Here is a 16506-nt window from a genome sequence, read left to right as displayed (position 1 = left end):
AAAAAAGCCTCTATGACCCTTTGTGGGGTACAGATACTAAAAAACTCATATTAATTTGTCAGACTTTTATATGTTCCTGTGGACCCTGGGTATTTACTGTTATTTTCATATCCAACATTATCTTTGAGAAATAATCTATACCAAAAATGTAACCGCCCTTTTGTTTTAAAGCACCCTGAGTTTAATTCTCTTTAATCAAATCAACTAATGCTAATTTCATACATCTAGTTTTACTTTTTTTAGTTTTTAGTCAGTTCTCTAAACTCAGAAACAAACCAACATACATGCTTAGACATTTGATACTACTATGGGGGGACGTAATAATATGTATTATTTCAAACAGGGGTTAATAATTTTTTAAAATTTATTCTTTTATTGAATCACCATGTGGAAAGTTACAAAGTTTTCAGGTTTAAGTCCCAGTTATACAATGCTCGAACACTCATCCCTTCACCAGTGCACATATTCGACCACCAAGAATCACAGTATACCTCCCCCCACCCACCCACCTCCCCACCTGTGTAGCTAATAAATTTCACTTTACTTTCACTTTACCTTGATTACATTCAATATTTCAACAAAAAAACCACTACTATTATTTGGAGTTTCTTCCCCCTAAAGTCGGACCTGCTGAAAAGGAAGCATTTGATAATTTGTTTTCCATTGCTGAGAATGAAGAGATACGAGTCAAGCGGCCACACTAGCAAACACACGGTTTTGGATTTCTGTATTTTAGTATTTTAGTAACTACATCCAGAGAAATATCTGCCAGAATTTGCATCATTGCAAGCTTGTACCTCTCAGCTACTTTATATTCCACATATGAGTGCAATCTTTCTATGTCTGTCTCTTTCTTTCTGACTCATTTCATTCAACATGACACTCTCCATGTTGATCCACTTATATGCAAATTTCATGACTTCATGTTTTCTGACAGCTACATAGTATCTCATTCTGTAGATGTACCAAGTTTCTTTAACCATTCATCTATTTTTGGGCACTCTGGTTTTTTCCCAGATTGTGGCTGTTGCAAACAGTGCTGCAATGAACATAGAAATGCAGATGTCATTTCTACTATACCTTTTTGCTCTCTGGGATATATATTCCCAGGAGTGGTATTACTGGGTCAAATTGAAGCTCAATTTCGAATTTTTTGAGAATCGTCCATACCCATATTGTTTTCCAAAAGGGCTGAACTGGTCTGCATTCCCACCAGCAGTGAAGGAGAGTCCCTTTCTCCCCATATCCACGCCAACACCGGTTGCTTTTGTTTTTTGGGATGTGGGCCAGTCTCTTGGTGTGAGATAATATCTCATGGTTGTTTTGATCTGCATCTCCCTGATGATTAGTGATGTTGAATATTTTATCATGTGCCTCTCAGCCATTGGGATTTCTTCTTCGGGAAAGTTTCTGTTCATTTCATCACCCCATTTTTTGATCGGGTTGGCAGTTTTCTTCTTGTGGAGTGCAACCAATGCCTTGTATATCATTGATATCAACCCTTTATCGGATGGGTACTGTGTAAATATCCTTTCCCATTCTGTAGACTGTCCTTGTATTTTGGTCACTGTTTCTTTTGAGGTGCAGAAGCTTCTTAGTTTGAGATAGTCCCACTTATTTATCTCTATTTTCACTTGTTTGACCAGTGGCGTGTCATCTTTGAAGATACTGTTGGCTTCAATGTCTTGGAGGGTTTTGCCGACCTTGTCTTCAATCTACCATAGGGATTCTGGTCTGATGTTGAGGTATTTAATCCATTTTGATCTGACTTTTGTACATGCTGATAGGTGGAGGTCTAAGCCCAGTTTTTGGCATGTAGCTGTCCAGGTTTGCCAGCTCAATTTGTTAAACATGCTTTCCTTGCTCCACTTCACATTTTTTGCTCCCTTATCAAAGATTAGATGATCATATATTTGGGGGTGTGTGAGTATTCAGCCCTGTTCCATGGTATTCAGCTCTGCCTTTGTTCCAGTACCATGCTGTTTTAATTACTATTGCTTTGTAGTAGAGTTGGAAGTTGGGGAGGTTGATTCCTCCCATTTTCTTTTTCCCAAGAATTTCTTTAGCTATTCGTAGGGGCTTATTGTTCCATATGAATTTCAGGAGTGCTTGCTCCATTACTTTGAAGAATGTCAAGAGTATCCTCATAGGGATCGCATTGAATTTGTACAATACTTTGGGGAGTATTGCCATTTTGACAATATTAATTCTCCCAATTCATGAGCAGGGGATGTTTTCCATTTCCTCATGTCCTCTTTTATTTCCTGAAGTAGCGTTTTGTAATTTTCATTATACAAGTTCTCCTTAGTTAAGCTGATTCTGAGGAACTTGATTTTTTGAGGCACAATTTTGAACGGGATTGCTTTTATCATGTCGCTTTCTTCTCTCTCATTATTTGCATATAGGAAAGCCATGGACTTTTGGGTATTGATTTTATAGCCTGCAACTTTACTATATGAGTTCATTGTTTCTGGAGTTTCTTGGTAGAGGTTTTAGGGTTCTTTATGTATAGTATCATATCATCTGCAGTAGTCAGAGCTTGATTTCTTCCTTTCCTACCTGAATGCCCTTAATATCATTTTCTTGCCTAATCGCTATTGCAAGTACTTCTAATACTATATTGAACAGAAGTGGAGAGAGTTGGCATCCTTGTCTCGTCCCTGTTCTTAGAGGGAAGGCTGTTAGTATTTCCCCATTGAGGCTGATTCTTGCCATAGGCTTGTTATAAACGGCTTTGACTATATTGAGGAAGGCGCCTTCTATACCCATTTTGGCAAGGTTTTTATCATAAACGGGTTCTGGATCTTGTCAAATGCTTTCTCTTCATCTACTGATATGATTATATGATTTTTATCTTTTCTTTTTTTGATATGATGGATTATGTTGATTGATTTCCAGATGTTAAACCATCCTTGCATCCCCAGAATGAATCCCACTTCATCGTGGTGTATGATCTTTTTGATGAGTTTTTGAATTCTATTTGCTAATATTTTGTTGAGAATCTTCGCATCTTTGTTCATCAGGGATATTGGCCTGTAGTTTTTTTTTTGTTGTGTCTTTGTTTGCTTTTGGTATTAGGGAGATATGAGCCTCATAGAAACTGTTTGGGAGGGTTTCCGTTTCTTCAATTTCTTAGAAAAGCTTGAGAAGAACTGGACTTAGGTCCTCTTTAAATGTTTGAAAGAATTCGCTAGTGAATCCATCTGGACCTGGGCTTTTGTTTTTGAGAAGACTTTTGATTACCGTTTCAATTTCCTTGATATTAATAGGACTATTCAGGAACTCCAGGTCTTCTTGGTTCAGTGTTGGAAGATTACTGGAATCCAGGAATTTAGCCATTTCTTCTAGGTTCTCTTGTTTCATGGCATACATATTTTCAAAGTAGTCTCTGATGATCTTTTGAATGTCTTTGGTTTCTGTTGTGATGTCCCCTTTTTCATTTCTGATTCGGCTTATAAGGGTTCTCTCTCTCTCTTTCTTTTGAGTCTTGCTAGTGGTTTATCAACTTGTTTATTTTCTCTAAAAACTAGCTCTTGGTTTCATTGATCTTTCGGATTGTCTTTTGGGTTTCCATGTCGTTAATTTCTGCTCTAAGTTTTATTATCTCTTTCCTTCTGCCTGGTTTGGGCTCCTTTAGTTGGTCCTTTTCTAAGGCCTTGAGCTGTGAAGTCAAGTTATTTATGTGGGCCCTTTCTTCCCTCCTGAGATAGGGTTGCAGAACTATAAATTTTCCTTTTAATACAGCTTTAGCTGCGTCCCACAGGTTCTGGTAGCTCATGTCTTCATTCTCATTTGTTTCCAGGTACCTTTTGATTTCTTCCTTGATTTCCTTCCTGGCCCACTCACTGTTCAACATCAAGCCATTTAATTTCCAGCTGTTTGATTTGGTTTTCTGCATCCGTCCATGATTAACTTCTATCTTTAGTGCATCATTATCTGAAAAGATAGCTGGTACAATGTCTGTCTTGTTGATTCTGTTGAGGTATGTTGTGTGGCCCAGCACATGGTCTATTCTGGAAAATATTCTATGTGCACTGGAAAAGCATGTGTATTCCTTTTTGGGGGGATATAAAGCCCTGTATAGATCTATTAGCCCTCTCGCTTCTATTTCTTCCTTCAAAGCCAGTATTTCGTTGGTGAGTTTTAATCTTCTTGATCTGTCCAGAGGTGATAGGGCAGTGTTGAAGTCTCCAACTACTATTGTGGTGCTCACAATGTCCTTCTTAAGGTCTGTTAGCAGCTGTTGTAGGTATTTAGCTGGTCCCACATTGGGTGCATACACATTTAGGAGTGTTATTTCTTCCTGCTGTACATATCCCTTGTTTAATAAAAAATGGCCTTCACTATCCCTTCTAATCTTTTTCAACCTGAAGTCTATGTTGTTTGATACTAGTAAAACCACCCCAGCTTTTTTGAGGGAGTTGTTTGCTTGCAGAATTGTTTTCCATCCTTTGACTTTGTGTCTGTGTTTGTTCTGGCTACTCAAATGTGTTTCTTGCAGGCAGAAGAATGTTGGGTTTAGTCTCTGAATCCATTTTGCCAGTCTGTGTCTCTTAATTGGTGAATTAAGACCATTGACATTGAGAGAGATTGTTGTCATGGGGTTTTGTGCCATCTTTCTGTAAGGATTTATTGTGCTTGTAGGGGTTTTTCTTGTCTTACAGTAGCCGCTTTAGTCCTTCTTTTAGGTTTGGTTTAGAGTCTATGAAGTTCCTGAGTTGTTGTTTATCCGCAAAATAGTGTATTGTTTGAATGAGAGTTTGGCCGGATAAAGTATTCTTGGTGAAGCATTCATTTCATTGAGTTTTTTCACTATATCCCACCACTGCCTTTGGGCTTGGAGGGTTTCCTCCCATAGGTCTACTGTGAATCTATGGGGTGCTCCTTTGAATCTGATTTCCTTCTTTGACCTTGCTGCTTGCAGTATTATTTCTCTATCCGTTACATCCATCATCCTAACTATGATATGTCTTGGAGTTTTTCTGTTAGGGTCTCTTTTAGCTGGCTCCCTTTTGGCTCCTTGAATCTGGATGTCTGCATTCTCCAGCTCTGGGAACTGTTCAGCAATGATTTTTTTGACTGTGGCTTTTTCATTGGGGTTGGTTTCCTGGCCTTCTGGTACTCCAATGATTCTAATGTTGTTCCTCTTGAAATCATCCCCTAGGACTCTGATTCTCCCTAGAGCTATTTCGAGGTCTCTCCCCATTGATTGTTGTTGCCTGTACACTGCCTGCAGCTCATCTTCAAGTTCACTGATTCTGTCTTCTGCTGTAGTCATTCTATTGTTGAGGGCACCCACTGAGTTTTTTAATTCATCTACCGAATCCTTTATTTGTGTCATTTCCTTTTGTAGGTTTTTTGTTTCTGCTCTCATTTCTCCCTGTAATTTCTTAGCTGTCCAGTGAATCGTTTCTGTCAGGTCCTCCTTTAACTTGTCAATCTTGCCATTGAGTTCATTGAACAGCTCCAGGATTTCACCTCTGAATTCTTTTTCGGAGAGCTCAAGTTTGTAGGAAACATCTATTGAGTTATCTGGACTCCTTTCATCGTCCTCTCCTTGCGGTGGGGATTTGTGCTGATTCATCATGTTGTTGTGGTGGTTTGGAAGAGGGACCTTCAAGATCTGTATCCCTGTTCCCTCTTGTTGCGAAAAAGGATTGTGGATGGGCTCGGTCAGTGGTGCTAGTCTTTTTATTTTCCCCTTCTAGAACATGGCCTCCTACTCAGATGTTCCTCTAATCCTTATGTGAAGCATTGTGTTTTATTGTACTACTGTTTACTGATATCTAGGATGGTACTCTTGGACATGACATAGGTAATGAAGGCTGAGATGAAACAATATATTGATGGGTTTTAGGAGAATGTCTGCAGCCACGTTAGCAGCCCCCGTCCTGAAAAGAGGCCATGCCCACTTTTGCTTAGGCCACGCCCCCTGACGATTAGGCCACACCACTTTCCCTACAATAGCACATACCTGTGCCGGAAGAGAGAATGGCTGGGGCACTTGGGGCCGGCCTGCCGGCCACTAGGGTGGCAGTCCGGGATGGGGGAGGGACAGCTGGGTTGCTCGGGGTCCAAGGTGCAGGCTGGGACACGGGTAGGGCAGGTCGAGGGGAGGGGTTAAATAATTTCTTTTAAAAAGGCAAAATAATGAGAGAATGTAGCAGTTTAGGCAGGTGTTTAATTTCAGAATGAAGAAAGGAATAACCTAGATGGCTGATATTTGACCAGAGACATTACTGAAGTGAAGGAGGAAGTCATGATTTTGAAAGGAACATTATATCTGGAGAGAAAGTGATTACTGCAGTCCAAATGACAAAATTCTAAAAATTATGTGACTAAGTGTTTTTCTGAATTTTGTGTTCAATCATTTTATGTTTCTTTCTGCCTACACAAATTTCCTGAAACCCCAAACTTGTCATGATACATTCTAATCATGTTCTAACCTCTTTCCAATCACAGCAAAAATCATTTAAAATCTTGCCATGTTTCTAGTAATGACTACCAGAAAACCCATCTAAGTGAGTACAGAAATATATTTACTTGTTAGTGACTTGTGTTCCCCAGAAGAACAGTGCAGAAACAATCTGCAGGAGCTCCTGCTCCAGGGACCATGAAGTCCTGCCAACTTCACCATGGTAGTCACAAAGCTGCATCTGGAACTGACTTGACTTGGGAAATTGGCATGGGGACTGGAACCAAGTCTGCAGAGAACCATGATGCTCATGCTGAAGCTAGGGTATGTTCTTCACAGGACCCAGATTCCTGCTTTCTTGGCTTTTATCAGTGTTGCAGGTGACATGTGGAATTGGAAGTGGAGAGATAAGAAGTCTCAGGAAAAAAAGTCTACCACTTCCCTCTCTTTTCTCCTCAGTCACTGTGAAGTTCCAGGGGAAATATAGGACTGATAAAAGTCCTAGAGCACCTGGACAGCATAGACATTATGTCTTCCGGCCTCAAGAGGTGATCCCAAAACTGCTCCTGGATTCCATTTGTTCTACCCATTTGAGGAAGTAATCCCTGCCATCCAATTCCTTGGAGAGCCATGGGACCCAAGTTGGAGCAATACATTATTCTTTGAAGGAAAGGAAAATCAGCCCAATCTTACCCAGGCTTTCCAAATCCACTGCCGGAAGCGGATTTCAGGAGGTGATGAATAGTAAAGTAAAACAGTTTTATTTAGAGGTTGTGAGAAAGGACAGAAAATGATGTTCAAGAGAGAACACAGATTTCCAGAGAAGAAAAAGCATAGAGTAGAAATGCAGACAACACATACATCCCAAGTGGAAATGCAGACCACACCCCAGCATGCAAATGCTCACCACTTGCCTTATTAGTGTTGGTTTTATACGTTTTCTTCCAAATTGCCCCCACTCCGGGCTTTCTCTATAGATGAGTCCATTGCTATGGCATTATCAAAGGGAATGACTTCAAACTTGGTGGTCCACCTTCTTGTCCTTATCACTTTGTTCCTGGTGGAACACCTCCCCAGAGGAGATTCAGCCTGCTCTAGGCCTAAGCTGGCACCAGATAGTTTTATCAGAACTCAGTTCCTGTGTTTTCAAAGTGGGTTCAGCCTTTTTGCTACTTTAAGGCGAGTAACAGAGGAACTTCTTTAAATCCTATCTTAGTTTTATTACTTTCCAAGAACTCATCTATCTGCCTGCTTCAAACACAAAGAATTTCAGGATGAGACAGATTGTTACCAAAATACTGTTTGAAAGAGGGTAATAAATCTAAAAAGAATTCAGGCTTCTCCACTGAAAGAGAGGAGAGCCTCAAAAGTAAAGGAAATTTGCACCCTTAAAATCACAATCAACTGCAACATGGAATGTTATGAAGTAAAAAGAAGTTATTCTTCTTCCTGCATAGTGATACAGGCAACTCCAGAATGAGCTGCCAGGTGTGGGGAAGCTGATCATCTTGGTTTTTTCCTTAAGTGCCTCAGACTGGGTAAAGACCCTTGCTAGGAAGTTTTCATGGAGAATAATTTTCTGCTCCGGTAATCTCTTTCCCTTATCAATGTATCTTTCTTGCTGAATACTCTTGCTACCAGGATAGCCTAGAAGCTACCCATGGCATATTTGATATGCCAAAAACAGTAATGATAGGTCTCATTCCTCCAATTGTTGGGAAAGACAAGTAAGAAGAAGCTGCTAAAGTCTCAGGGCTGGGAGGAATAGAGACAGTACTGGTGCCCGCTTGAGTAAATCAACGAACAACGGGATGATAGTGATACAGTGATATATGTTTAAGAATTATCTTGCCTCTCCAGACATTTCTTGGATATATGTATGGCCTTTTGTTTCTCCAAACATTGCACTCTCTTATGGCTTCCTGAAATGTGTTAGCAAAGGTCCCACTTTGTGACAGGATACTTGGATAAATATATCCCATATACTGTTGCCCCTTATCCTTTTATTTTTGCATCTATGTTTGATATATCCAATGTCAAGACATGGCCTGGGACAAAATGGAAACTAATATATTAATAAATGTGTTGTATACCACATTCTCCTCAATAAAATTGAGTTAAATTTTTAACCCTTTTCTGTTAGAAATGTTCACCAATTGAGGCTGCTTTTTTTCTTCTCAAAATAATTGACTTTGAAAAACTGAAAATGTGGGGCTGGAGCGATAGAATTGAGGGTAGGGTATTTGCCTTGCACATGGCCGATCTGGGTTCGATTTCCAGCATCCCATATGGTCCCCTGAGCACCGCCAGGGGTAATTCCTGAGTGCATGTGTCAGGAGTAACCCCTGAGCATCACCGGGTGTGAACCAAAAACCAAAAGAAAAGAAAAGAAAAGAAAAGAAAAGAAAAACTGAAAATGTGAATAGAATTTAGACTTTCGATTATAACATGTAGAATACGTTTTCTTTAAATGGATTCCTTAAGTTAATAAAAGCATGTCTAAAGGATTTATAAAGACTAATCTAATTTTCAGAATAATTCTATGAAGTTGGTATTGTTTTATTCCTATTTTATAGAGAAGGGAAGGGAGGGAAGGAGAAGCTGGATAGCTGACTTGACAGAGGTCATTCAGATAAAGCCAGAATTCAAACCAGATGGTCTCTATAAAGAATACTTTATGGTAACTTTGGTCCAGGATTATCTTCATAGAGGATGATGTTAATTAACAAAATTATAAGATTTCTATTATTGGGATCCACATTTCATGTCATGATTCAAGAATTCTTTCTCATTAGTGTAGGATTCTCAATTATAAAATTTCCCTTTGGGGGAAAGTAATGTTTTTGTTAATTTTTTTGTGACAGTGGAAGAATTTTTGTGGACCAACATGTAGGAAATATGTGGCTGCCTCTACAAAAGAAAGTATATTAAAAAATAGGAAATGTACATAGTATGTCTTTCTATGTATTTGAATTCTTTCTGATATAAACCTAAAGAAAAGAGGAAAAAAAGATTATCAAAGACAGGTTGAGACTTTTATGCATAGAAAAATTCTCTCCCCTTAGAATAAAATAGAAAAGTTGGAACAGTAAAACATTAAGCACAATCTGTTCCTAGTTCAGAAGAAACTAAAGTTGGAACGTATGGTGTACATATAAATTCATTCACGTAGCTTATACCTTTTGGCAGATTAACATAAATAAATCTTATTCTGATTGTATTATCTTTTCACTGAAATTTTAATTGTTCAGGAATATTTTATTATTTTCTCCTTGTGAAAGATGGGTGGGTGGAAGCCTATGCTTTTATTTCCACCTGTACATTTGATTATTTTTAAAAACCTGTGGAAATAACAGAAGCCACATCATTGCTTGTTGTATTTATATTTCTCCAAAATTTCTTCATACATGTAATAATGAGTTGGGAAACAATATGAACTTTATTATAATTTAAAAAGTTCATGAATAGTGCCACCCATCTCTGAAATAGCTGCCATTTTGTATTTGCAGATTTGTTGTGTATATTGCTGCACAGAATAAAAAAACAATAGCAGAGGCCTTTTTGTTTGTATGTTTTTTGGGGCCATACGCAGTGGTTCTTGGAAATTATTCCTAGCTCCGTGCTCAGGAATCATTCTTGGCAGTGCTCAGGGAACCACATGTGATGCCAGGAATCAAACCTGGGCAAGCAAAGCAAGTGCCTGCCTGCTATATTATCTCTCCAACCCATTTGCTTATTCATTTCTTTTTCTAACCCAAGGTTTGAAGGAAATTGCTGCCTTAACAGGGTGGATAAGAAGGGAATGTTTATTTTGGTCACTGTTCTACATAGATCACTATCCTTCAATCAGTGATACATAGATATATAAAGGATAAAAAACGGTGGTCTACTCCCCTTAAATTATAACTCCAGTTTACAGGTATGAAATGGTTAAAAAATGCTGCTATGTATATCCCTTAAATCCTTTTTGGTTCAAGTTCTTCCTGATACATTAGAATCCATTCTGGATCTGCCAATTAAATCATTCTACCCCATGTGTGAGTTAACCAGGACAGTTTCCTTCATTTCCTGTATAAAGGCAAGCATAGAGTAGTGGTTGTTGAACAGAACCAAGGGTTCTTCGTAGAGTTATATTAGTTAAAAAATCGAGCTTTGAAAATGCTTAAAAGCCATATGTTTTAGGAGCAGGATAGATAGTATAGCAGGCACAGTGCTCTGCCTTTCACAAGGCCAGCATACTTTAATCCCTGGCACCACATATGGTCCCCTGTGCCCCTTAGATGGTGATCTTTGAGCACAGAGCCAGGAGTAAATCCTGGCCACAGCTGGGATAGTCCCAAAACATATTTGTTTAATGTGTATTTTCATTATTTCTGTAATAATTATTATTGCTATCATCATTACTCTGCAGAAATACTGGACAACAAGGGAATCATGCCTCACAATAAGGGACAACTTTGGAGGTGAAATTAGGAATTCAGTGAAAGTAGGGTGTATGTCTCACTGGAATTCTCTTCTGTTTACTAACTTCTTTTCTCTACACCTATATTCACTGTCATTCAAGTATAAAACCTCATGATCATTTTAAAAGATTATCATGTGGTCAGTTTCCCCTTCTTAACTGTGCCTGTAGAATTTATTTCTCTTAATCGCCCTGTGGACTGGAGCAATAGCACAGCAGGTTAGGGTGGTTGCCTTGCACAAAGTCGGCCCAGGTTCGATTCCTCCATCCCTCTTGGAGAGCCCAGCAAGCTACTGAGAATATCCCACCCACATGGCAGAGCCCAGCAAGCTACCCGTGGTGAATTCGATATGCCAAAAACAGTAGCAACAAGTCTCAAAATGGAGATGTTACTGGTACCTGCTCAAGCAAATCGATGAACAATGGGACAACAGTGCTACAACAGTGCAGTGCTACAATTGCCTTGTATGGTAACTTGGAAATCCCTAAAAAAGTAGCCTCTGAGCCTCTTACTCAGTCTCTGAGAACTGCAAATGTAATTAACAACGGAGCCATTATTGTCTAAAAGAGGCAATAACACCTATTGCTTAGATCAGATATAATTCACTTATATACCCTAGGGTCTGTCTTTATTCCAGTAGCTTGCTGTTGTAATTACTGCTGCTTTGTAGTACTGTTTGAAAGATGGAACTCACTGATTCTGTCCTCAGCAGCTGTTATTTTGCTGGTGCTTTCTTCCACTGAGTTCTTCATTTTGCCTACCAGGTTTTTCAGTTCTGTCATTTCTATTTTGTAGTTTTCTCATTTCTACGCATATCCTAATATTTTATTGGTGATCTGTTCATTGTTTTTTTAAATACTTAAAATTCTCAATATTTCTGAGGTTATATAGCTTATTATTGCTGGTTGAGTTTGCAGGGCTACCATCTTCTGCCACAGTGTATGTTGGGGTAATGTGTTGCTTTCCCATTGTGACTTACAGTTGGAAGTGTTTTTGTGTGGCTAGGAAATAGGATTTAGGATGTCTTCGTGTGTTTACAGTGAGATGTGAAGAGATCAAGAATATGTGGCTGCATGGCAGCCCCAGCTTCAAAGGGTCTCGTAACCTGGGGACAAAATGGGAAGCCTGAGGAACAAACTGCCCTAACACCATGCTGCTTCTGATTTGAGAACCAGGGCTGGAGGATCTAAGCCGGGGGTGGTGAGTTTCTTGGGGCCTCCTAACCTAGAGGCAAAGTGGCAATTTTATTCTAATGATATCTTTTGTTAAAGTGTACCCTCCAACTGTGTACCATCCCTATTTTATTTAAACGATTGAAATAAAATGTATTGGATTTCCAATCAATAACTCCACTCATTTTCCCTTTTTTACATTATATGACAATAGTTACAGTGCATTTTTCAGTCTTATGTGTTTAATAGTATGTGTGCAGTGAAATAATTTTGAGCTCATTCTGCAGTCGATTTTTTTTTCTTTTTGGGTCACACCCAGCGATGCTCAGGGGTTACTCCTGGCTCTGCACTTAGGAATTACTCCTGACAGTGCTTGGGGGACTGTATGGGATACCAGGGATTGAACTTGGGTCAGTCACGTGCAAAGTACTACCCACTGTACTGCAGCCCCTCCGCAGTCATCTTTATGAGGGCTCTTCATTTATTGCTGTGTGTCAGTGTCAAGACAGGTAAGCCCACCTCTGAGAACCTTCCAGCCTGCTTTTGTGCACTTTAGTCCCTTTTACCCTGAACTCTACTCATTTGCATCCACATAGTCCCATCTGTAAAATTAAGGTAGAATAAGTACCTACGTTTTAACATTATAGTGAGTCAAATGTATAAATACCTATAAAGGCATTTAGAGTTGCACTTTTGTAGCATATTAGCTATATGCTAGCTACTTGCTTCTAAGTTAACTTGTTCTAAAAGACTGCTTCATTTAAGCTAAAAAAATGAAATTAGACTTGATAAAAACAAGATTATGTTTTATACTTGTGAGAGGGATGAAAAAGTATATTAATTAAACCCAAGGACTTAAGATCACATTTCATTTGGAGAAATCTTTAGGATCTGGTTCTAGTGGGCATAAAATAGTAATAAAAGTCATGAAAAAAATGTGAACATACATCTGGATTCATAGATAAGAGATTTATACTTCACAAATAGAAATACATATCTGTAGATGTTTGGACTGGAGGAGTCTCAAGATGCCACTAACCTAGTGCTAGGACTTTGGGAAAACCTCACTTTCTAGAACATATGTTCTCTCTATTTCAAACAAAGGGTTTTCTCTTAAGTTCCTTTCTAGAATTAGCCAATGTTTTGTGTTATATGAACTCTCCATAATTTATAATGAAGTAGCAGATATCTTGAGAATTTGGGGATCTGCCAAAGAGTTACCCAATTATGGCTTGGTAAGTGAGAATGGGTTTAAATCTAGGTTGGATACCAGCTCTTTTGCAGTTCAGTGGGGCACCTCAGCCTTCTGCCTTTGTTCCTATTCAGTCTGTGGTCACTTTGTTCCTGTTTTCACATCAGTAGTATTAGGGTTTGGTATGTACTTAAAAGTGCAATCAGTAGTTATTATACATTATTTTATGTAAACATGATTATATATAAAATTATACACGGTTCCCTCTTGGTAGTCGCTTTACTATTTACAAAGAGTGTGGTAAAGATCAAGAGTGTGTCTCAGTGACAAAGTGTGTGCCCTCTATAATTGAGATCTGGGTTTGATCCCCAGCACCATACACCAACCAATAATATGCGTGTGAATATATGTGTATAATTTTTCCTCAATTGTTATCACTCTGCTATTGAGGCCTTCCAGTCAGGTTTTTATTTCATTTACTTTACTCTTCAGTTTTATCACTTCTGAGTGAAGTTTTCTCATATCTTCTCTCATGCTTTCTCGTGCATGTACCATTGTTTGTTTGAGTGCATTAAATGTCAGTATCATGGTATCCCTGAAGTCTCAGAAGTTATAGAGCTGGTTGTTGTTCGTAGAGTCTCCTGAGCTGTTAGCTTCAACCCCAGAGTTTGGGCTATAAAACTGTGCTATGTACTTAAGAGTCCTGCTGCTTCTCTCTTTAGTCTCATGAGCCAGCACTTTCTCAGTTCTTCCATTTTGTAAAATACCTAGGAACCATGAGGATTAAATGAGGTAATAAGTGGGAAACATTTTCATAATGCTGTATAGTATATGTATGACTAGAGACTAAAGAATTTAGCTCCCACGATTACTAATCTGCATGACTAATATCCACCAACTTTCTAAACCTAATCATCTTTGAAATATATTTATCATTTGGTTCTTTCTGTGTGCTTATTTCCATCAATTGATATTGTCCATATATTTCTTTCTAGCTCCAAGAGGAAAGAGAGGGTGGAAAACCTTTTATGCTGTGCTGAAAGGAACAGTTTTGTACTTGCAGAAGGTAAGATAGATAATGAAAAATGAAGCCCATAAAATTTTTGAAATGATAATTTAACGGGTTACCCATAAAATGTTTACTTTTTTACAGACAAGCTTAATGTCTAGGTTCTTTTGGATTTTTTTCTGTCTGGTAAAATTATATATATATGGAGATTTCATGTACATATACATGAATGAATGGAGCAAGAGATTGTGAGATCAGAGGGACTATGTAAAGTGAGTGTATGTGTTTGAAGGCAAAAGAGATTAGAAAAAATGGGTAAGCTATGTCCAACAAGAAATTTTGAATATGCTAGCAGGTTTGATTTTACATGATCTACACAGATACATATCTTGGCTATCATATCCTCAGACTCCTTGATTCAACTGAAGATCTCAATTGGCCAAAAATAACCAAGAGTAGCACCAGGGTCCTCTAAGTACTGCTTGGGAAACCCCCAAAGTTTTATAATATCAATTCTAACAGTTATGAGGTGATAGAAGTCTCATATACATATATATATGTATCTTCATATATCTATTGACTCTGTATAGTATATGTTTACATAAAATACCTATTCACATTCTTTGCCCATTTTTTAATTTTTTTTAATGAATCTCCATGAGATACAATTATAGATTTACAAACTTTCGTGATTATGTTTCAGTCATACAATGATATTTGCCCATTTTTTAATCAGGTAATTTGTTTACTCTAAGTTGCAAGAACTTTTTGTACTTTAAATATTTATTTTATGTAATTTATATAGTTTTCAAATACTTTCTATTCCATAGCACCATATTTACACTTAATTCTATTTTTCATTGAACAGAAGAATTTTAATTATGTGTAGTACCACTCATCTATTTGGTTTGCTTTCTATGTTTTTGGTGCATACCAAAGAAATCATTGCTCATGCCTATAACTAGAAGGAATTTTCCTGTGGTTACGTCTAGGAGTTTACAGTTTCAGGTCTTACATTTGTCTTTAATTTTTTGGAAATTTTTATTTAGTCACTGTGAAACTACAAAGTTATTCATAGTTGAATAATTTTCAGATATGCAGTATTTCAACACCAACCCCTTCACCATTGTCTATTCCTCTCCACCAGTGCCCCCAATCTCTGCTTCCTAACCACTCTGTTTCTGTGAGAGCATTTTTTGTTTGTTTGCTTTTACATTTCTGCAATATGATTTACATTCATCTTGCTGATAGGGCTTCATTCATAACACTTTAAATGTTTCAGTACCTCCCTGGTTGAATGATTTCCTCCACAAATGATGTTTGCCCCTCCCTGTCTTACACCCCCAACCTCCTCAGTAGAATATTTCCTACTGAATGCCAATTCACATATCCTTTGTTTCCATTGTCTTTATGTATTTTTTATTTCATCACTATGCTCTTAATATGAAAGAGATCTTTCATTGTCAGTGTCTCTCCCTCTTACTAAACTCACTCAAAATGATTCTACCCAGGTCCCTGCACTTTCCTCTGTATATACCTTACAGAACTGGGTCTGATATCAAGTTCTTTAACCAGTTTTGATTTGACTTTTGTGCGTGGGCTTACAAAGAGGGCTACATTTTCCTCTATGTGCTTTATGGATTCAAGGTGATTTTCAAGTATTTCATCCATTTGGTTTTCAGTTCTGTGCATGGCATTGGAAAGAGGTCCAGATTCATATGTTTGTATGTAGCTGACCAATTTTCCCAACACTACTTGTTAAAGAGGATTTTCTGGCTCAACTTCAAATTTATTGCTTCTTTATTACATTTAAATGATCATATACCTGAGGATCTGTCTCAGAATAATCAACTCTATCCATTTATCTAAGTGTAGGTGTTTATTACAGTACCATATTGTTTTTAATTGCTACCACTTTGTAGCACATTTTGAAGTTCTTTTTACCCAGGATTTTTGTAGCTCTTCTGGAGGGGTTTATTGTTCCATGTAAATGTCAGGACTGATTGATTTTTTTTTAAATGACCTGGGTAGCCTTATGGAAACTATATTGAATCTGTTCAGTGCTTTTGGAGTATTGACATTTTGATGATATTAATACTCTGCATCCATGATTTTTTCTTGCCTAATTGCTGTGACAAGTTCTTCCAGTACTATATTGAATAGAAATTATAAGAGTGAGCAGCATCATCTTGTGCTTGATCTTAGAGGCAAGGCTTTTAGTTTTTCCCCATTATATTTCCTATGGGCATGTGGTA

At 38.0% G+C, this 16506-nt stretch overlaps 1 protein-coding gene across 9 annotated transcripts in view; it reads left to right on the top strand.

Annotated features, from left to right (window-relative positions):
* PSD3 (pleckstrin and Sec7 domain containing 3) overlaps window positions 1-16506 on the top strand; it is a 525397-nt gene that overhangs the window by 425087 nt on the left and 83804 nt on the right. For all 9 annotated transcript variants that reach the window (XM_055144428.1, XM_012935700.2, XM_055144411.1 and 6 more), the window contains one exon: window positions 14238-14308. In XM_055144428.1, the coding sequence (XP_055000403.1) occupies window positions 14238-14308 (71 nt within the window). The remainder of the gene's footprint in view (window positions 1-14237; window positions 14309-16506) is intronic.

Source organism: Sorex araneus, chromosome 1 (genome assembly GCF_027595985.1).
Source record: "Sorex araneus isolate mSorAra2 chromosome 1, mSorAra2.pri, whole genome shotgun sequence".
NCBI lineage: Eukaryota > Metazoa > Chordata > Mammalia > Eulipotyphla > Soricidae > Sorex > Sorex araneus.
Note: the sequence above shows the minus strand (reverse complement) of the source record. Positions and strands in the feature narration are given on the sequence as shown.